At 38.5% G+C, this 22,180-nt stretch overlaps 1 protein-coding gene across 7 annotated transcripts in view; it reads right to left on the minus strand.

Moving 5' to 3' along the window:
- TJP1 (tight junction protein 1) overlaps positions 1–22,180 on the minus strand; it is a 69,286-nt gene that overhangs the window by 23,696 nt on the left and 23,410 nt on the right. For all 7 annotated transcript variants that reach the window (XM_053988105.1, XM_053988101.1, XM_053988100.1 and 4 more), the window contains exons 2-10: positions 18,110–18,166; positions 13,126–13,250; positions 12,807–12,909; positions 11,065–11,344; positions 10,401–10,504; positions 9,359–9,527; positions 8,859–9,003; positions 3,112–3,248; positions 604–709 (exon numbers count right to left, since the gene is read on the minus strand). In XM_053988105.1, coding sequence (XP_053844080.1) covers positions 604–709; positions 3,112–3,248; positions 8,859–9,003; positions 9,359–9,527; positions 10,401–10,504; positions 11,065–11,344; positions 12,807–12,909; positions 13,126–13,250; positions 18,110–18,166 — 1,226 coding nt within the window. The remainder of the gene's footprint in view (positions 1–603; positions 710–3,111; positions 3,249–8,858; positions 9,004–9,358; positions 9,528–10,400; positions 10,505–11,064; positions 11,345–12,806; positions 12,910–13,125; positions 13,251–18,109; positions 18,167–22,180) is intronic.

Genomic DNA, 22,180 nt, shown 5'->3' on the forward strand with positions numbered 1-22,180 from the left:
CATAGTGTTTATGTGAGACACTGACACTCTCTTCCAAAAACATTCTTCCTTTTAAAGAGCTGTGCTGGCATACAGATCTATTTTGGCTCTGAAGAGATCAAGATTAATTTGAGGTCAAACCAAACTAGAATCTATTTTCATGTACACTGATGCCCATAAAGGAGATCCCAGTTGAAATAGCCTTATTTCCATGCTGGGACATTGTACAATTCTGCAGCAACCTTCATTCACTGCTCTCGAATTACTATGAAAGGTAAGAATATACTACAGTAACTTTCCTCTCTTTGGACATGGGGACAGGAAAGGAGGAGTGAGAGTGCCCAGGGAGAGACAAACCCAGCAAACCTTTTCACTTGTTGATTATTTTAAGGACTAATTTCCATAGAAATGAATAGACTTTAAAGTGGTATATAACCCAGTATAAGTGCCAACAAGGCTCAGGAATAAATCTCACGTTTCATCTTATTATTTGTGGACAGAAGGGTCAGGACAGAATACTGGGCATGATACCAGAGCACAGAGAGAGGTTATTGACTACCCTGGATAAAAGTTTGGTTTGCTTAAGAACCAGGCAGGTTCAAACAGAGTTCAGAGATACATTACCGAAGCATTCCATCTTCATGGGTTGAATTGGGTAAAGGACCATCAGATGGACTGACTGGTAAATCCACATCTGGCTGCCCTCCTTGTGCATACACTGGCTTTGGTTCTATTAAAAAATACCAAAGATTTCCAATATCCATTTGGTCATTTAAAGATGAAAATGTGAAGTTCAACTTAGTTAAGATTTAGTTAATGACTTCTTCAGTAGCCTTCCCTCTACCCCTCTTAGAAGTAAAATACTAGAAAACTTACAACAGAAGACTCATCATGCCATTCAGAGCAGCATGATTACTGGCCTAACTACTACTTCAGTAAATATTCCCAAACTTCCTTTGCACTTCATTAAGTACTCTGAACACTTCAAAAGGATGAGAACTAGAAGGCTTCACGCTCTCAAGACCACTTTCAATCCTTTTGTTTCTAACCTTGATATTTCTGACCTAACATCTTCATTTTCCGTTGTTTCTCTTCACTCAAGAATTCAATTTTTGAAATGAAAATACCATAAAACCTCAATCTACCATACATGCCTTAAGGTCCAGCTGGTGGTCCTTAGAGCTATGCACTTACTATGGCATTGCTGCAGAGCTTCTCTGGAGTTCCTGTGAGGAAACTGCCACTGCAGGCTTCCCTCAGCAATGAGCACTAGTAGGGGCTCTTCTCTGATAAAGGCCTGGTCATGTTACAAGGATTTATAGGCTCATTTTTGCACACAGGAAAATATTTGATTTCAAACAAGGCTGACTTTGAACTAGTCTAATATTCCTGATCTTACCAACAATTGCACCATCTTCCTTTCAAATCACTGAACAGACTAGTTTGAAATTGGGAATTTCAGGCAACAATTGGGTAATTATGCCTCTTTCCAATGTGACTCTGGTCCTTCCCATACAGTAACATAGTGTTTTCCTTTAAGTCTCTAATGAACCTTTCCTAAGCTAAGCTTCTGATGATCCCTCCCAACAGATACCTTCCTCCCACCCTGATTCTTGTCACAATCACCTAGGACAGTCATCTCGGCCTTGCCCCTAGTCTAAGCAGCAAACCATCACAGATCCTGCCAGCCAATTCTCTAACATTTCCATTACAGTCTTGGAAGGATCCCCATTTCCCTAGAGCTTTTGTGAGGCTGTTAAAGGATTATGCCCTTTGCTGCATTTTATCTCAGTTTCTCTTGGGCAAGTAAATTTTATCTGCAGACACTAATTTAAATATTAGCTTTATGTACTGGCCTACAACTCCTCTCACCCAAACTAAGTATTTCCATGTGCCTCTTCCCATTCATGCAAGAATGGAACATTTCTCCTTCCCCACCAACCAACACAACCTCCACACTATTTATCACTGGTTTGCTAGCCCCTCAGACCAATAATCAGTACATTATTTTGGATTAAGAACCATCTTAAGGGTTGCCTATCTGGCTGGATTGGTATTACAGAAAAGCAGAATTCATCTTTCTAATCTCACTACCACATCCTTTTCCATCTTGGCAAATATAAATTACTTCATTTGTCTCTCTTCATAACACTGCTGTAAAAGGTCACCTCTTATGACCATCTTTTTAATAATGGGTGCTGTATCAGAAAACTTACTGTTCCTATTTTCAAGATCTTTCAGAGTCTATCAACATCAGAACCCTTCCAGTTCCTCACTAATCTACTGACTACTACATGCAGAAGTGTCACTGCTCATCCCTTAGGTCCTCAAATATTTTCAAGCTTGAATGTGCTTTCTCTCATTGCACACAGCCTTTCAGTAACAGCTCCCTCTAAACCATCTGCACAGCTCCTTTCTCCACTTGTAATTTCACTGAAGTGCCTCATTCTGTAAACAAAAATCTTGTAAGTGCCAGCCTGCCCGGAACAGTGTCCCGCATCATCTTTTATTCTGTTTGTTTTGGTTTTTTTTCATTTTCTACACCATCTGGCTTTTATCTGTTGCCATTTAGCTTATCCTTTCCTTTTGGGAAAAAGGAAAAAGATTTTGTTCTGGTTTGATTAGCTGTACTGCATTTGTTAACCTGCCTTCTTTGTTCTTGACTGTAGTTAAGTGCTACATGAACAAAGCATTTTGGAGTGTTTTGAGTTGTATCTTGGGAACAGTAGCTCTAAACAGGCTTAAATACATCATTGTTATAAATATGGTCTGCTACAGTAACCCATAAGAACACATTTACTGCTGAACACTCAGAAAAGAAATGACAGATTTTAACCTTGTCTGAGAAATCAGTACAAAACTCTTTACAACCATCACTTATAACTACAACCCTAAACACTGAAATCTGACCCCTATATAATGACAGACCCCACAACTTTGGTTTTCAGGACCAAGACGCTTAAGATATAAATGAGATTATGGTTACAAAGACTATATCCAGAAATAAAAATAATTAGGACCAGTCCTGTTTTAAGACTTGAAAGTCATTCCACAAATATGCAAAAGCATTAAGTCTTTATTGGTCATCCATTCTCAACGACACACATAATTAATATATCTTAATATTTTTACCTGGGAGTGGTGGAGTTTGTTTTTCAGTTCTTTCAACTGTCACCTCTTCCACAGCTTTAGAAATATCATCTGCATTCTTTACAGGTGTAGAGACAGCTCCTGGTTTAGTTATTCTCTCATCTTCTCTGCTTCGATGACTATATTAGAAAAAAAGATTCCACTCTGCATACAGAACTGTTTCTATGATCTCAATCTGCTAAGACTAAAGAATAAATACTTCCATTCATCAGGCTGAGGGTAAGGTATCACCATTACTGTTCAGGAAGCTTTTGTTCTTAGACTATCACATTATTAAGAGTTTTTATCATTTCCAAATCCTAGTGTTTTGTCCCTAATAGCATGTGAACAAAAGACTTCCCTAGTTATGGCAGTTAAGAGAGCAGCAGCACATGGGACACAGACTCTAAAGCCTCAAGCTGTCTGCTTCAAGCACACAGGTCACACACGTGCTGTATATTGACAGATATATAAAGAATTGAGAAGCAAAGGGAAGAAGAAAATCCATTACAATAGTATTTTCCTCACCCCTTCCTATAGAAATCATGGGTTTTTAGACTTAATTCTTAGGATTTGCTGTGACCAAGCTAATTTATCTGCTCCTTTGTGTGTCAGCTGCCCTGAAACATAAGTGCTGCTGGTGTGGCACCTTTTATCCTTGCAAAGCCCTGCCATGGCCCACGTAAATATGTTCCTCCTTTCTCATCTCCTCAGAGAGGATAAGGCCTTCAATGCACAGCTATGACAAGAGGGGAGTGACTCTCATCCACGTATTTTAGTCAAAAGACAATTTGTTGCTTCTTATGCATTTCCACACAATTGGAGCACAAACTGAAGGAATTTAGGGCAAGTTAAAGTAAGTTCCTGTTTTTAAATGATGAAAGCAAGGAAAATTCTACAGAATATAATTTCTATTCCTTGAGTTCAAAAGATCAGGTATTCTTGTATTGTTGTATTGAGCTACAGCTGCCAGCCGTACCACAGCAGAACTGAACATGTGCTGCATGTTGAAATGTTAACCACTACACTGCTATCTGATGAACACTAAATTATTTAATATGGTTGGAACAGATGAATATTAATAATGAGCTAGAAAAATAAATTTTTCTTCCTGGGAGTTGGCAAATAAGCAAGGATTTAAAGAATATTTTAAATAAGACAGACAGAAATAGCAGCCTTTCATATAATACCAGACTGACTTGCCAAGAAGGGGGGGAAAAAGGTATTTTCTCAAAGATAACAATGGCTTGGTCAGTAGGTGCAAGCCCATCTGCTCTCATAAAGGAGAGGTCTGTACTGGAAGGAAAAAAGAGAGAAGTTCTGCACTGCTAACAGCTAGATGGTGCTACTGGGCAATAGTGAGCATCGCTGCCCATAAAGCACAAATGGATCAAATCCCCATCATACAGAGCTAAGACTGTTAAGATCCTAATCAGAAAAAATGCTTCAAGAGCTGGAAAAGACCTCAGAAAAGAGATTCCAGCAAGTCTGCTCATCCAAGACATGCAGTAAAGAATAAAAGAAATTACAAAAATCGAAATACAAGTAGAATGTGCTTTCCTAAAGCAAAATGAAGTCTAAAATATGAGAAACAACGCTTAGCTATTCAGCCAAGACATTCTACAACTTCTCAGTGGATTCCTCTGCCAGTTTTAAAACCATGTGCCCGAAGGCAGCTAAACATAATACAGAAAAGTACTCCAATCACCATAACAAACTATGAAGAGAAGCACTCCTGCATTATAAAGAACCATCTTGTTGTAAGTCATTGATAAAAACAAGCACAGTAGCTTATTTAAAATCCCTATTTATGCCTCTTTTTATCCAGATAGAGTCCCTTTTGGAGGCTCCCACAGTTGATTAAAAGGATGCTAAAACCACTATGTCTAACAAAATAAAAAGTAAGCATTTATCCTTCTACTTCATTCCTAAACATCACTGATAGAGGTTTTCTTACTCCTTTTTTGGATTTTCAGTTTAGGTGCATAAGCTAGACAGTACCAGACTAAAACATGACTGAACTGGTCATTCCCTTGAAAATAGTTCCTGGCTTATTAAAAATAGATACATACATGTAGCTATTTAAATGCATGTTAAGTGTCCTAAAACCAAAGAAGTTCTGTAGTGCTGTAAGCTGCAACTATTTCCACTCCCCAAAGATTTCTGGGTAATGAGCACTAGTTAATAAGACAGTAAATTTCTCCATGAGCCCTCTCTACCTGTTTCCAAGCACCTCCTAACATTTGAAAGGAGCATTATTCTAAAGTAAGATTATCTGTTTTGCTTTAAAAATAAGGCAAAAAATACTATAGTTACTACACAAAGAAAATTAATTTTACATTTCCTCTACATAGTCCAAACCCAGTGTAATTTTATGCTGCTTTGATTCCTGTACACATCAAGAGAATGCAAATGTGGAAGCTCTCAAGAACAGTAACTAAAATACAGAGACTGAGGGCACAGCAAAAAATAGTCAGGTGAGTATCTGAAGCCCATACACTCATGGGCTGCTGCTATGTGTGCAGGCAAATACACCCTGTCAACTCAAAAGCCTGCAAAAGGTCAGGTCTACTCTAGCTAAGACATGAATTTTTAAATGGGAAAAAGCTGATAAAACAAAAAGGAAACATCAGAAAAGCAGAGGAGTCGATTTTTTTCCTTGACTTTGCTTAAACTATCCAGTAAGCCCTGAATATTTCACATTACAAGATGATACAGGAAACAACTTGATGCCACCAGGTGAGTGAAACTTGTTAAAAACTGACAGCTGCACTTCCCAAGAGACAAAAGTGTTGTTCCCTGTGTACACTGTGACACTATTGTTTAACATCTGTGCTGTGTCAGGGCCCCCGTTACCTCACTTCCTCTCCCTGATATTTTTTCAAAGTGTGCTTATCAGAAACATTTTAAAATTACAAAACACAATCAGCTACATGTTAGTGCTATTACTGCAGAACAAGAGATGACCTGCAGCACACAATGTTTATCTGTACAGAAAATTATGGAAAATGTGAACTTGCAGGCTCTTCCCAAATGTGTTTTTAGCACATCTCAAACTCTTTAGCATAAGAAGAGTAAGAGCAAAGTAGCATCTTCCTAAAGACATTCAAAATAGGGCTGATTTTTATCTTATATTCTAGTTTTTCAGCTTGTTTTGAAAATGGACAGAACAATTTCTCATCCTACATATAAATTGACAATGGTATTACAGAAGTCAGCCTCATCCTTCCAGAAACAATGATGATCTCTACAGTGATTTCTTCAAGTGTCCAAATCTTTCTTGCTGAGGCTGAAGTGTTAAACATATCAGAGGATGTTTTTGCCATTACAATATCTAGATGAGGAAGTCAGCATAGAAGACAGAGTTCCCAAGCAGGAATTCTTTCAATTAATAAAGGGCAGCCCAGAGATATCATCTGGGAGGTTTGGCAGCACCTGGCTTTAAAGGCCAGTCTTTAGGATGGGGCACACCAAAAGCCTACCCAGCTCAACAGCTTCTTAGTGCCAGCAGTAAGACCAGATAGCTAAGAAAGGATATGTGATACTTTTCCTGAGGTACTCTCCAGCTTAGCTGCAGAGACCTCTTTTGCTCATTCTAACTTTTTAAGTACAACTCTTCATAAATTATTCAAAGCAAAATTAGCCCTTTCTGTTAGTAAGTAAAGAAAAATGTTTTAGAATTTGAGTTTTTAAAAAGACTGTTCAAGACACACCTGTGAACTTTCTTTAGACTAAAGAAAACTAAAGCACTATTTAATGCTTTCACAATGATCAGCAATATGGAAACTCTATATCCAGGAATCTTGTAAGCAGGAATACTGAAAGGCGGACAACACTGAAGACCCTGCCAAACCCCAAAGCAATACTGAGGCAGATCTGTTAGCAGATTTCTGTACTCTGGTGCAAAGGAAGAAATGTCAGTCTGTACTTAAGTTTGTATGAAAGGACTAAGATGATTCCCCTGGAACTTCCCTCCTCATTAACATACAAACACTTGGCAGAACAGTGTCTAAATAAAGACTCATTATCTTCAATACATTTTTAACATCCTCCTTAAGCTTAGTTGGAAGACTTTTTGCACATTTCTTCCTCAGCCCTTTCTCAAGCCTTTTTCTTCCTCCAGATTTTCCACCAAATTCAAAAAAGAATAAGTAGTTAACTAATTTGATCTTACAGTAGATTTGAACTTGCACAAACAACCTTTTCAAAGAGAAGTTGCTCTCAACATGTTTTTCCTTACATGGCTCAGGGCCCAGATTTTCTGATCTTGAAAGGGACATGTCGCAAAGGAAGTCAAGCCATGCCAAAGTAGCTCTTGCTCATACAGAAGATATAACGGATGCATTCAGAGTTGAGATAACTTCAAAGTTCCCTCTCGGGGAAGATTTGATTCTTCCAACAGTTTGGTCTACAGGGAGGAAGTGACCATCTACCTAAGCCACTGCAATAGGACAGGAAAGCACTAACACTAGGCTAAGTCAGTCATAGTTACAGTTCTGATAGATTTTTTCTTTTTTGTTCCTCCCTCCACAAGCCCTATCAGGCTGCACTAGAAATGCATGTCAAGACATACAGTTTTGAAATATGACAGAGATCTCACAACCTTCACAATCAAAGCCCTGCCTCTGGGACCCTGTTTTTAAGTGTCTTCCATGAAAACAAGCTTTCATGCCTTGTGGTCCCTCTGAACAATGTACACGAAAGAGAAGCAAAAATGTCTGTAACCCATAACCCCAAGCAGGTGTACATGCAGGTACAATCTCTCTTGCAGTTGTATTGATCTTTAAAAGACTCTAAAAGCCTTCAAGGTGTTATTTTCCCCTTGGGCAAACCAGTTTTATTAATAAGCAATCAGGCATATCTTTCATGAACTGACCAGCAGCAATTTGTTTTTTCAGAGTTTTTGAACAGCATCTAAAAATCTTCAGATAGAGGCTCTGAATTTGAAATTTGCACAGATCAATTCTAATTTCTGCTCCATCATATTATGAGCAGTCAAAAGAGAAACTTTTCTCTTTCAAATATTTAACAGAATTTGAAATCCAACACTGAAATGCTATTTTAGTAAATTAGAATGTCTGTTTCCAAACTGTGGAAATGCAAAACTGGGCAGATTTGTTATTCAGGACTAAAGTTTCATATTTCAGGAGAAAAAATTCCAAACCATACAGTACATTACTTGTCTCTGAATTAATATAAAATTAGACTTACGTACTGAAAAATTGTAATCAATGTTCCATTACCAAGTTCAAGTATTAAAAATGGAGTGTAAAAGCTAAACCCGCTGTGCAATACACCTTGTTTTGCAGGAACTGAAGGTATTCAGAAACAAAAGATAACCCCATGCCTAAACAAAGCAAGACTTCAGCAAGTTTACCCAGGCTGAACATGCAACAGGAATTGTGCTACAGGTCATCTCAAATCTACTTGCAGCTAATTGCTTTCTAAAACCAAAATACAACTACACACTATTCAGTAACATATACTGGTATCAAATTTACACTGTCATTCATACAACCATGCTCTATGATTCTGCTTAAAAAAGATGTAACACTAAGGAAAGGTTCAGTTTCTCCTCAAGTCTAAAATATTCAGATCATTATTATCTGCATCTCTTGAGACAAAGAATGTCATATTACTGCCTCCATAGTTTTGCTTCACATTTGTTACACCATATAAATCCAAGCACTCCTACAACTTATATGTTACATTAAATAGTTGATTTAAAAATAATACAATGCTGCCATCACCTGCCGTTGCTGGGCTGCTGTGGAGAATGTCTGGAATGGTCTGAAGGCTCTGACCTCTGGTCAGGAGATCGTGAACGACTGCGGCGGGGCCTGTCATGTGATCGGTTGGAATGATCTGATGCCAGCGACTGAATTTCTGAAATGTCTGTTAAATAAAAGTTGTTTTTTTCATGAAATGATTGTAATTTAAATGGTGGCATGACCTGCCAATGGGAATAAGCTTTTGCAGAGAATTTTTATGAAGATGCTAAATCTACGCTTATTATTACACAGAAACAAACTTAATATTCCTGAAAGAACAGCCACAAGAACAGGGACTGAATTTTTTTCTCCACAGTTTTTGGAGGAGTGGTTTTCAACCACATTCAAACAAAATTTACCCATATTACAACCTTACTCCTAACTCTTCTCCTCCCCACCCTCTCATCCCACTTAAGTATTTCATATCTTGACAACACAGGGAGTTCTTTCCTTTTTAGAAATCAAGTTTTCATACTCACCATCTCTTTCTGAAGCATTAGCAGAATGAATACTGTCAGAAAGATCAGGGACATTCAACAGTGTGGCTCGTTCATCTCGCTGAACAACCATCTTCAATTTGCCTTTTGACCTTTCTATTAATGTTTTGGCATCTGCTAAAGACATATTTTCTGTCACTGTGCCATTTATCTGGAATAGAGTAGGGAAAAAAGAACAGATATAAACGTACTAAAAAAACCCCAGTGAATCTCCAGCAAAAGGAGGGTGTTCTATCTGGTGATATTCAGAAATAGTTAAAATATTTATCAAATTACCACAATACAATGGAAGAGCATTAGGCTCATCCAAAATATTGCATAATATAGAAAATTTTCAAAGTCAAAGCTTCTAGCACTAATACAAAACTCATAAAAGATTAGTTATGTTTTTTGAACCAGCACTGCCATACTCAACAGAGCAAAGAATGGTCCATTTTTCTGTACCAACATATCCACAACACCATCTTGAAATAAAAATTGTTACTAAGAATTAAAAATCATAGAATGGCCTCAGCTGGAAGGGACCTCAAAGACCATCCAGTTCCAACTACCTTGGCATGGGCAGGGACACCTCCCACTAGACCAGGATGCTTAAAGTCCCATCCACTTGCCAGGGATGGGGCACAAAAAATTAACCCCTGGGTATATTTATTTCTAAAAAAAAAACCCCAACCAAACAAAAAAATTAACCTGAAGGCAAGTTTTAGTGTTGCACAATAGCACAGTTCCACAACACGTTACTTATAACTAAGCAAAGCTTCATACCTTTTCCAATAGTCTTTATTATGTATTTACAGCAGGCATTATTTGTCTGAATAACACTTTGGGAATAATACCAAAAAGTCTTGGTAATTTTCGTTTCCTTAGGGAAGTTTATTCATATTAAATTTGATCTTTGAAATAATTTAATGAAAAGTGACACACCTTCTATTAACTATAATAATGTAACTGACACAGCCAATTCTAGGCAGAGTTGTATCAGTGAGTTTTGCCTTTGAACAACCACCACCACCGTATACTGTACCTTCAGTACAACATCTCCTTCCTGGATATTGCCATCTCTTGCTGCCAGGCTATCCTGTGATATTTCTTTCACAAATATGTGACTTGCCAACCGCAGACCATATTCTTCATAATAGAAGAAAAAAGAAAACTGATGAAGTTACAGCAGAAAAGAGGGAGGTATCTGGAGATTCACAGCACTGCTTTACACAGCATTTACACAGGCAACAAAAAGAGAGTGAACTTGGCATACAACAGGCTGTAGCAGGATATGTTATAGCTTTGCCATTTTATCAGCCTCTTTCTAACACTGCTATAATCAGAGCTGTTGTTCAACAGCTTAACTGAGGTGCTACCTACAATTTTTTCTCTTCCAAACAAGCTACCCACTAAAGGCTCAGCTAAAGTGTAGCTATGAAGCTGCTGACTAGCAGATGTTGGCTGCAGACGGAATTTACACTGTACAATACTTTACCCTTAACTAAGCACACATATTTTGGAATACGAAAAATAGAACCAGAAATACAATAGAACTTTTTAAATTTTAAGCCAGCTACTGGTAAAATGGGTAAACTGGTAACAGCACTGTTCATTCAGCTCACACAGCCTTTAACACAACACTGAGTGAAGCAGCTGGCCTTTGGAAACCAGCAAAAGTTTTAGCAAGATATATACACACAAGTTACCTTCATTTTTCCTGGATTTCACCAGTGTGACTTTGGTGGGCTTTGCAGGCTGGCTGGAGGTGACAGACCTCCTGTCTGACCTGGGAGACAAGCTCCTCTCCCTGCTGGCGCTGCGATCTCTGACCCAGCTCTTCTCGTGCCTCCTGCTGGCACTGGGACCACCACGGCTGCTCCTTGGATCCCGGATTTCTTCATCGTAGCTGTCATCCTCGTTTTCAGACACTGGTTCAGGGTCTGGTCGAGTCACTGGAATCTGAATTTTCTTCATCCTTCGGATAGTCTACAATCCAACAGCAGGTATCAGCCTCTGGCTGTGTAATGCTAATGGTGTTACTGAATGTCAGAAGTCAAGCTAATCACAGCATTCAAAACATGCAGATGTATTGGTGAATGCTCTGAATTGTTGCATCCTCATAAAGTTATATCCAGTTAATACAGGTGACTTATCAATACAGATTATTAGAAACCTGTTTTTACAGTTCTTTTAGTCCTTTTTAATTTTGAATTAGGATTAAATTTTAATTTTTTTAAGTTTTTAAGTTTTTGCACAAGTGATAAAAGGGTAACAATCAACAGCCTTCATAGCACAACATAATATTCTGTCTTCAGAGCTGCATATTTGAACGCCCTCTCTTTGCTTAAAACCACAAAATCAGTTATTGGCATGGCTAAACCCCTTTTTTGCTAACATGTAATCTAGTGCATACTCAGTATGCTATTGACAGTGATTCTCCTTCAGCTTTGAAGTCTCCCAGTCTTCCAAAGAAATGTTTATGCAAGACATGGAGGAAGCGGAGCAGTCGTTCTGGAAGTTGAAAGTTGGTTTGTACAACATAGACAGCTGGTGCCAGAACATGAGCCAGCCTTGTTCAGATCTGCTTGCTGTGTATTACAGAACAAAACCAAGTTCTACCATAAAGTTTTCATTAATTACTTGTTTTTTTACCTAAATCTACACACCAAATATTTAAGATACTGAAAGCCCTGCACAGCTTGCCACACATTGCTTTCCGTAAGCTTTAAAGAACTGCTGCCAAATTTACAACTGCAAAACATCACACATTTTTTTGCAACTGCATTAAAGCACATAAATGCACTAAAAATCTGTCAGCAGAAAAGCTTTTCTACAAGCACTAGAAGTCTGTTTTCATTAATTAAGAAACTTCTAAACATTGTGCATTTTTTGTTCTATTTTTTTGTAACATAACCCCCAAACTTCTACAGAAAGCTGGATTACTACCCTTTGGTGATGACCTGCTCTGTTTTGCAAAAGTTCAAAAACCACCACTTAGAATAAGCCTACAAAATTACAGGAATTAAGGTAATTATACTTTATTTTGGCAAACTGTTCACTGAGCACAAAAAGAACTGTTAGTGCCTGAACAGCTTGTCCCTTAGCATACACCAGCCTTTGAAAAACTTAGTAAAAGTGTATCCAACAAAGTAAACAAATATTAAACAAAGCTGACTTGCCACAATTTGGCAATCTGAGAAGTACTTTACCATAAATAAAAGGAGTCTGAATTATCCCATGCCACACTATGCAACCATCATCATTCACATTTGAAATACATTTTGAGTGACACACTTGATAAACATACCATGATTATCACTTAAACCTGAAACATCACACAGGTGTTATGCAAGTACCTTGCATCATGCCTGTATTTTGTAGCAGACATTACACTATTTCACTTTGCCCCATAACTATGGAACTTTAAATCTTCAAGACATTCACTTACGATTTTGGCATTCTTCCCACTTTTCCTCAGCTGCTGAACAGCAAATGCATGCTCAACATTATCCATTGAAACTCCATTAACCATTGCAACGCGGTCATTTTCTCTACAGGAAAAACATCACAATGCACAGTATAAATACTTTATGCCAAGAAGAAAATATTGGTGAATAGGTGCCCCCGAGCAAACTGCCTGTATTACAAACCTGCTACACCAACAGTTACAGACAGACAACTTGAGACCAAAACAATTGGGAGGTTAAGCTACTGCTGACAAAGATGAATGCCCCCGAATCAGAACCCAGGTACAGTTTGGCACTTACTGTAGCAGTCCCTCTGCTGGGCCTCCTTTCAGCACATCAGAAATAACTATTGATGTCTCACCACTCTGAAAGTGAGGATTATCTCTTCCTCCAGATATTGCAATACCAAATCCAAATCCAGGGGCCTATAATGTAACAAGAGAAACATTTTTACTTTCCAATATCTAATGGTCACAATTTGCATTCCCATGTCAAATACAAAAAGGTCTCATGAGATCAATAGAAGTTTTTGAAAGAAAGCAGGATCAATGAACTAATCAATGCTATGCAATCCAGTAACAGAGATAGATTAAAAATAAACACTTTTAGAATGCAGAGAGTTTTGGAGTAACTATCCAGAGTCTTCCAAGAGATTAGAGTTCTCATTTGCATTTTTATGGCCTAGACCTCAGGTGGTCATCAGCAAGACCTCAATCTTCAGTAAGCACAACAAACCGTTCCTCTGAGCTGCAACTCTGAGTCAAACCCCTATATCACTTCCTGCAACACTTTCTTTGAGTTTTCCCATGATGGTATTTACCCAGCTCGACCTCACTTAGCTCAGAACTGACAGGATTGCAGCACACAGTAGTATGACTGCAGGCTCAGTTCTTACGAATAATACCAAGATCACTTGTACCATTAAATACATCAAAACCTTGTCAGCACTTGCAAATCATCTGCATCTTAACAAAAGTAATTTGCTTCAATCTTTTCCCTCTAGGGTGACCTGCCACTACAGCAAGGTCAAAGCTTCTGAAAAGTTATTCCTGTTAGATATTTCAAGATACAACAATGATGCCTACATTTCTGCCTGGAAGCAGCGAGGGTGGGAAATAAGCTTTCTAAATATAACTGATCTGCAAACCATCTAGTTCTTTTACCATTGCCCAGAAAACACTTTGAGGATATTACTATTTAAATGCTGTATTTTACTCAAGAATTTATTCTGCAATTTTCAACTATGCAAAATGCAGTCACTGGATGGAAAAGATCAGGTTTGGGTCAATCTCACTCCTCTATTTCACAGAGCACACACTTTGTGCTGGCAGACTTCACCTTTTCTTCTTCTGACTTTTTAACAAACATGACCCAGCTTTAGCAAGGAGTTTCATAATCTTACAATGACAGCAGACGCAACATGGCAGTCTGCATCTGGCTGTAAGACACATGATGTTCAGCTTTTTGGACATTAATTACTGCCCAAAACCAACCTGTTTCCTATTTCCTCCCAAAACAGAGGTCATAAAAAGATGTTTCAGATTTGCCTGTAAGCAGTGAATAGGAACAGTACTAAAATACAGATTGGGAGATTCACTGTTCAGAAGCAGTTAGTCCATACTGTTGTGTGGAGGACTGGGGAAGAGCACACCTTCTTTTACATCCATTTAAATTCATTAAATGTGGATGAATGGACTTATTTTCAAAATACATCCCACATAGATCATCCCAGAAATCTTGGCTGGGATGCAACAATTAAGTGAAACCTGGTGCCATGAAGGAGGATCTTAAATGTCCACTCATGACCAGAGCTGAGGGTTTTTCAGTTTTATTTTTAAAAGTCAAAGCGAATATATAATAGCCTACACAAATGTGTTACTAAAAACCCTTTCAAAACAGTAATATTTCCCATCTCATGACACTCCTGCTTTTAGTTTTCCATAATTTTAAAAACCAGAACTTAGTTTGCACTGTATTTGGGTGGGGAAGGAAAGGAAGAAAAGAGATAGTAACAAAGACATTTATGTCAAATTTCATTTAAATATTACCTATCTTTCCTTTACCATAAAAAAAAAAAAAAATTTCTCTACTTATGGTAAGGAATACAAACATCAGGCTAAGGGCAGCAGAAACCCACTGTAAACCTTATCTTGCTGCTTGCCATACTACTTTTTAAAAGTAGATCTGCAAATCAAATCACCACTACGGAGATGACTACATTTGATGTTCTCTTCCAGAAGCCCTGAAACAATGCAGTCTCATACACAGACAGCAGTTAAATGGGCTACAAGTCAGATAAAGAGCTTCTAATACGATAAATCAAGGTCTTCAGGAAACACTCCCAATTCAAAAATCAAATCCTAAATCCTTCTGAAAATTTAAGAGGTGACATAAGAAACCTTCTAGTAAAAATCAGCCTATGTACTTTCCATTTTATCCTGCTGCCTACCATCATCTTGAGAGACAACTGATTATCAGAACTACTCTCTGAAAACTGAGCCTAGCTCCTAGACATGTCTGGAAATAGCAAGATGTCGATCACTACAGGTTATACAAAATACTAACGTGTACCTTAAGTAAAAGTGCATTAAAAAAAAATCCTTGTATCACAGCTTCAGTTGTCAGATGTTGTAGAAAAAAATCACACACACAAAAAAAGTGCTGTACTATTCTATTTTCCCACAGTAATGCAGTGTGGGACAGGCAAAAAGGCAGGTACATACCTGGTTTCTGTGCTTTGGGGAAAGGACACACATCTACCACAGACACACAGGACTTAGCTCCAAGTAGGAGAAAAACTCATGTGATATACAAAGCGCATGGTTCCTCCTTCAACTACATTGCAATTAAGGAAAAACCCCGAAGACATCTCAATAAAAGATAAACTGTAGCTACCTGATAAGCTTTTACTGAAACTGAGACTGGCTCAATCTTTTAAGAGTTAAGTAGCAGTCCAGTCCAGGAAGCTAGAAAAGTGGTAAAGAAATGCAACAAAAACTCTTGGTGAGAAATTCCAGCCTCTGCTTCCCAAAAAACTTTCCAATGAGTCTTTTGACAGTAGTGCTGGAATTCACCAGTAAATCCTCTTCCCAGTGTTAAGGATAATTCTAAGCACATATTTGTTTAATATTAGCATAAGGGGTTTGGTTTTGTTATCTGGCAGATGGAAATAACTTTGTTTTTAACTGACTAAATTAATGCTATTGAAGTTATTAACAGTACATATCATCAGCTTTCAACACCTAAGAGCTACTTAATCAGGTAACAAAACAGTCATACCAGAAGAGTTGGCAGAATTTTGGCACATAAAAGATCATAACCAAAATTATAATCAAATCATACTTTCACATCAATGCTATAAAAGAACTTTGGACTGCTGCAAGTGCAACCAAAAACGAGATCTCTGGTTCCTAGCAGTTATTTAAAATTTTGTTCAAGGTAACATCATATTGTAGCATTTCAGTATTTCTTTGTGCATGGACTAAATATCTCACTTCTGGTGTCACTAAAATTACTGCTCCAATTAACCAGGAGAAGGTCACCTTCAAGAGAAGATGAGTTATCACCAAGCCTACGAGCCAACCTTGTATTACCATGGCATTTTTAGTTTGGTTTTGACTATAAAGCAGTACTGATTTAATCAGTAATATAAGTAAAAAACCCTGAAGTTTACAGAGATTATAGGGATGACTGTTTTCAAGATAAAAACATAATGTAACAAGAGAAATATTAATTATATATAGAAACAACACTCCTTTCTCAAAAACTTGTTGACTGAAAAATTGCTGAACGCTTAAAGACTAGCCTAGATAAATATCACACCACATTTCCATTTTTACTTCCACTTTCCTTTCCACTTTGCTCTCTATCTGTTTCAGTTACAGTAACTCAGTCACTACAACAAAAAGTATTCCAAACTTTTAAGCCAGTCCTGTACCACAAGGAACAGCAGTAGGAGTGTTTACTCTCACAAACAATACCTCTGAAAACTGTATTCAATATCAGAAGTTGAAACTGGGTTCAAAAAGTGAGTTCTTCTCATGATACCAAAAAGCTCTGCATTTTTCCCTCTGCATTTTGTCCTTGAATTTCAAGGGTTAGGATGTGCCACATTACTGCTCATTTCTCTTTCAGGGTTCACTTCTCTTGAAAGTGCTGTTGCAACTTAACTGTGATGTATTTAATTCAAACAGCTGTAATTCTTCTCAATTCAGTACCAAGTGCTGCTCCTTTGCATTAAATTTATTCAACTCTACCCCAGAATTAGATTATTTCCTTTCAACAGGTGGCTGCAGTCAGAGAGGGGATACTTTGTCAGCCTTCTGGTCACACTGAGTGTAACTGTTCCCTTCCCAAAAGGGCACCTGCCCAAACAGTTACATAGAATCAACAACACTAAACACTTCACTATCAACAGCTAACAGGTCTGACAGAAAATTAACACTTTATCTGCCCAGCTGACCTACAAATACACATTTTTGTCCCAGGTCCACTCATCCCACCAAGGCTACAATTTTAAAAAGCCTTTATTCTGTGATAAATTGAAGGCAAATGATCTAACTTGCTCCCTTGAGAAAACACTTCCACATCTCCCCCATTTTGGGATGAATACAGCTATCTGGACCATGATTCCATGGCTGCTTTAATACTAAGTTGCTGCCAGAAATGGCATCCCACCCTGCTCTGACCTTTCCTAAGCAATTAATTCCTTACTGACTCTCTTGTACAGCTTCATGATGGCTGCATCAGAACTCAATTTAATTCAGGAGTAACTCAAACAAGAGGAGTCAGTCTAAATGCAAAAGCAGTCTCGCTATTCACTGGTTCCCAGCACACATTCCTTTGTGCAGGGTACACCTTCTGACCACCCAGAATCAGTACTTCCAGCCAGTGGTTTAAGAAAGTGGCAAGCAAATAAGACCATTTTGAATACATTTATTTATATGCAACTACATTGTTTTATGTCCCTGCAAATAAAGTTTGAAAACTTTCACACAAAGTTACAGCACTGCCATGAATGAACACAGATTTCTACCTCCCTTCAGTTAGGTTCAGATGTAATCTAAAGCTTTGTTTCTAGCATGGTTATTTGTAGGCAGGCTTATCTCTGAAACCCAACAAACAAACAGAGCTATCACATGGAGCTTTTACAACACTTCTAAATTTAAACAAGGGAATATGAGTTTCCTCTCCTTTTACTTCCTGACATCTGGCTTTTTCCTATTGTTTTCAAAAGCTACCAGTATCCTGCATTAGGCACACACAGCCAATTGTATGAACTCACCCTGTGAAGAGTCACCGTGTGTTGTTCCCATATAGCTGTTTCTTCCATTGTTGTGCTCTAAGGAGAAAAAGAAAAAAAACCCAAAGATTAGACTTCACTTTCAATAGTTGTATAATATCACAATCAGAAACTTACATTCAAAAGTAGCATTAATATTCATATAGAATAGCTACAGAAGAACTTGGCCTAGATCATTCATTACACATTTCCTGCCTTTATATGTCACAGCTGAACTTCCTGTGCTCCCGTGGAAGGGGGCGGGGGGAAGAATAGGCAAAAGAGATTACAGAGCTTGAAGTTATAAAGTGCCATGGTAATGATTACAAGCAGCATTTGCGATATAGGCTCTCTTGGTTTCTCACTAAAATTGTAGTAGATGTAGCTAGTCCAATCAGCTGTATTTATATTCTAACATTTATACTTACCCTCACCTTTTGCTTGTTTTAACTGTATGCAGATTACCACTAATTCATGAACACCCAGCTACAGATTACAGTATCTGTGCTACTGTATTATGCACACAGGTCAAATTTAATCAACTGCAGTTTAGTGTAGGCTAATTATTTTGGTGAACAGTAGCACTGCAGAAATTACAAGGTCCTCTCTAAGGTAACTAGATTAAACAGTAACATTATGACAATATTGACATACCTGCATTTCTGCTTGAAAGAACACTACTTAGTGTGCCACGACGAGCAAACATTTGGAAAGGACAAAATAGCATGAGGGAGGAAAACCCGACAGAGCCCAAGGCCTGAAAACAGGCAGGAAAGCAGCAGGAAATGCAGAGCGAACATCCTGCTGCTACATTTTCTACCTTTCCAGAGGGAGTGTCCAATGTTTTGCTCCATACCCACACAAGCATATCCACTAATTAAAGAACAGAATCAGAACACAAACATCCCTGCAACATGGCAGTGCTGGTTTTTTGAAACTCTACTTTGCTCTCTATCTGTTTCAGTTACAGTAACTCAGTCACTACAACAAAAAGTATTCCAAACTTTTAAGCCAGTCCTGTACCACAAGGAACAGCAGTAGGAGTGTTTACTCTCACAAACAATACCTCTGAAAACTGTATTCAATATCAGAAGTTGAAACTGGGTTCAAAAAGTGAGTTCTTCTCATGATACCAAAAAGCTCTGCATTTTTCCCTCTGCATTTTGTCCTTGAATTTCAAGGGTTAGGATGTGCCACATTACTGCTCATTTCTCTTTCAGGGTTCACTTCTCTTGAAAGTGCTGTTGCAACTTAACTGTGATGTATTTAATTCAAACAGCTGTAATTCTTCTCAATTCAGCACCAAGTGCTGCTCCTTTGCATTAAGTTTATTCAACTCTACCCCAGAATTAGATTATTTCTCTCCAGCTTTTTAAACTAAGACCAAATACATACTAAAACAGCAACAATTTACACACACAAAGCCATCTTTGAAACAAAACAGAATGTTTTGCTTGCTAAACGGTCAAGGAATACTGATTTTCTTCCTCATTTCTGATGTTCTCATTCTGTCTTAATTTTGGCAAGTGCTTCTCAGGCTAAACATCTCATCAACAAGTGAAGACTTATCTCTCCAAGTAAATTTCTAAAGCCAAAGTAGCTCCTAAGGAGCTCTAAGTAGCTCCTGTTCAGAAGAAGGTGCAACAGGAATAGAATAAAGGACTGCAAATTGAAATAGGCTGCCTCATTTTTACCTGCAATGATCAGGAGAAGTTAACCCTGCTCATTTACTGCACTTGCCCTGGCAGCGCTCCGCAGGTCCAGCCCTGTGTCAGCAGCAGTGGCCCCTGAGCCAACACAGTCCCAGCTCTTTGGCTCAGGGTGCCCAATTTCCATGGCTCTGAGTCCTTGTGCCTCCCTGCTGGAGCTCAGTGCACAGGGCAAACACCACCAGTGGCTCTGGATATGGCATGAACTGATAAAACCCAGTTTAACCAGCTCAGCACTGCTCCCACAGGATCTAGGAGAACTGGAAACCCAGAGCTAGAGCAGGGCAAGATAACAGCTAATCCATGAGTAAGAAAAAAGAAATTCCATATGTAACATGCTTCTAAGAACTTGAGAAGACTTACTACTTCATTAAAAAAACCAAGACAAATGTAAAAAAAAAAAACCCAAACCAACCTCACAAACTCACCAGTCTTTCTAAACCCGGACACTCACTGCTCAGTCAGACTGAGGCTGCCATTTTTAAAGCCTTTCTCCTGTTTGCAGAAGCTCAATCTTTCCATTTTGCTCTCCATCTCTTAGTTCACACTATTGCTATCACCTCCCCTAGATTTTACTAATACATCCATTTCAAATGTACAAGACCTGGAAACATGAAATATCCATTAGTTACACAGCAAAGGAAGTAATACGTTATTTTCATTCTTTCTGCATGCCCAAACAGTCCAATCAAGAACAGTGAAAACAGTTCAAAGGCAGTCTGAGGTGAGTGTTGGCTTTGACACAAACTGCTTACTTGAGTTAGTTTCTGATCTGTAAAGAACTGCATTCACTCACAAAAGACCAAGGGAAGTTTGAAGAAGACCTGTGAAGGTACTTACCCCACTTAGCATTGACAACTGAGGCAGAAGAATGAGCCTGTGCTACCATCAGCTGAGGTCCCTGTTGCAATGCTGCTCTTAGGCCATACCCAAAGTGTTCTATTTTTCATGCTATCCACCACTAATTTATAGAAAATCAAGGTGACTCAGCAGGACCTGAGAAATATATACAGCCTAACACTCAGAAACTAGGACTATAGGAGAATATTAAGATACTCCAGTCTAGAGTTATAATAATTTAACAGAGACCCTTTAATACCTTTGAAATGCAAGTGGACAACGTTGCAAACTCCTATGACTTTACCAATGACTTTACATCCCAGAATCACACAGAACCACATTATTTTAAGGCTGGAAGGGACCTCTGGAGATCATCCAGTCCAACCCCCCTGCCAAGGCAGGGTCACCTGGAGCAGGTGACACGGGTATGTGTCTGGGTGGGTTTGGAATGTCTCCAGAGAGGGAGACCCCACACCCTCCCTGGGCAGCTCTCCCAGGGCTCTGCCACCCTCCATGGAAAGAAGTTCTCCCTCATGCTGAGGTGAAACTTCTTGTGTTTAATTTATGGCCATTGCTCCTCAGCCTGTCGCTGGGCACCACTGAAGAGTCTGGCACCATCCTCTTGGCACTTGTCTGGGAGATTATTTATATGCATTAATGAGATTCCCATCTCAGTCTTCTCCAGACTAATCAGATCCAGTTTTTCCCTCATAAGATATGCTCCAGACCCTTCACCAACTTTGTGACCAATGCTAGACAGAAAGAATGATGGTATCACGACTCCAGTGATTTATTTGATGCTTTTGCTTTATTAAAGTGAAAAGCTTCCTTAAGCTCATCCTAAAGACCATTCTGGAGACAATTTGTATTCCTAGCTCAGTATATGGGAAATGGATGTGTTTGTGGGTTGGGTGTTTTATTACTATTTAAAGGCTAGAGTCACATATGACATTGCAATTCATCAATATGGAAGTTATGAAACTTATCATTTGCCCAAATCTTGGATACATCAAATCTTGTTCAACTCTTTCATCTTTGGAATTGCCCTGAGAAATAAACATTTCAAAGTAAACATCTTTTTAGAAATCTCCCTTTGTGGGCTTATAAGGGTCCTTCAAACAACAACATTTTTTTCTTCCCCTTCTCAAAATATTTCTTTCCTTCTCAAGGGCTGGTTTGGTTGTTTTTATTGGAGTTTTTTGTGGTTTGTTTGTTTTTTTTTTTTTGTTTTTTTTTTTTAATACCATGCCTTTCTCATCTAACTTTTACCTTCTCACAAATAACTGGGTATGTGTGCACATGCACACATATGTTTTTCTTTCAAGCATCCTGAAGGAAAAAAACCAACCCAAAAAACCACAGGCTACTGAACTGAGCAATGCAGTGATGCTGCAACTAGCATTGCTCAGTTTACCTGCACTGCAGGTGAAAAAGCTGTTGCCAGCAGCTGAAGCCACCCACAGGCTTGAGAAGACAGTTCTAGTTTGCATTTGGAAAGCTTCAAACAACAACCACAGAAATCAGT

This window comes from Vidua macroura, chromosome 12 (genome assembly GCF_024509145.1).
Source record: "Vidua macroura isolate BioBank_ID:100142 chromosome 12, ASM2450914v1, whole genome shotgun sequence".
NCBI classification, from domain to species: Eukaryota; Metazoa; Chordata; class Aves; order Passeriformes; family Viduidae; genus Vidua; species Vidua macroura.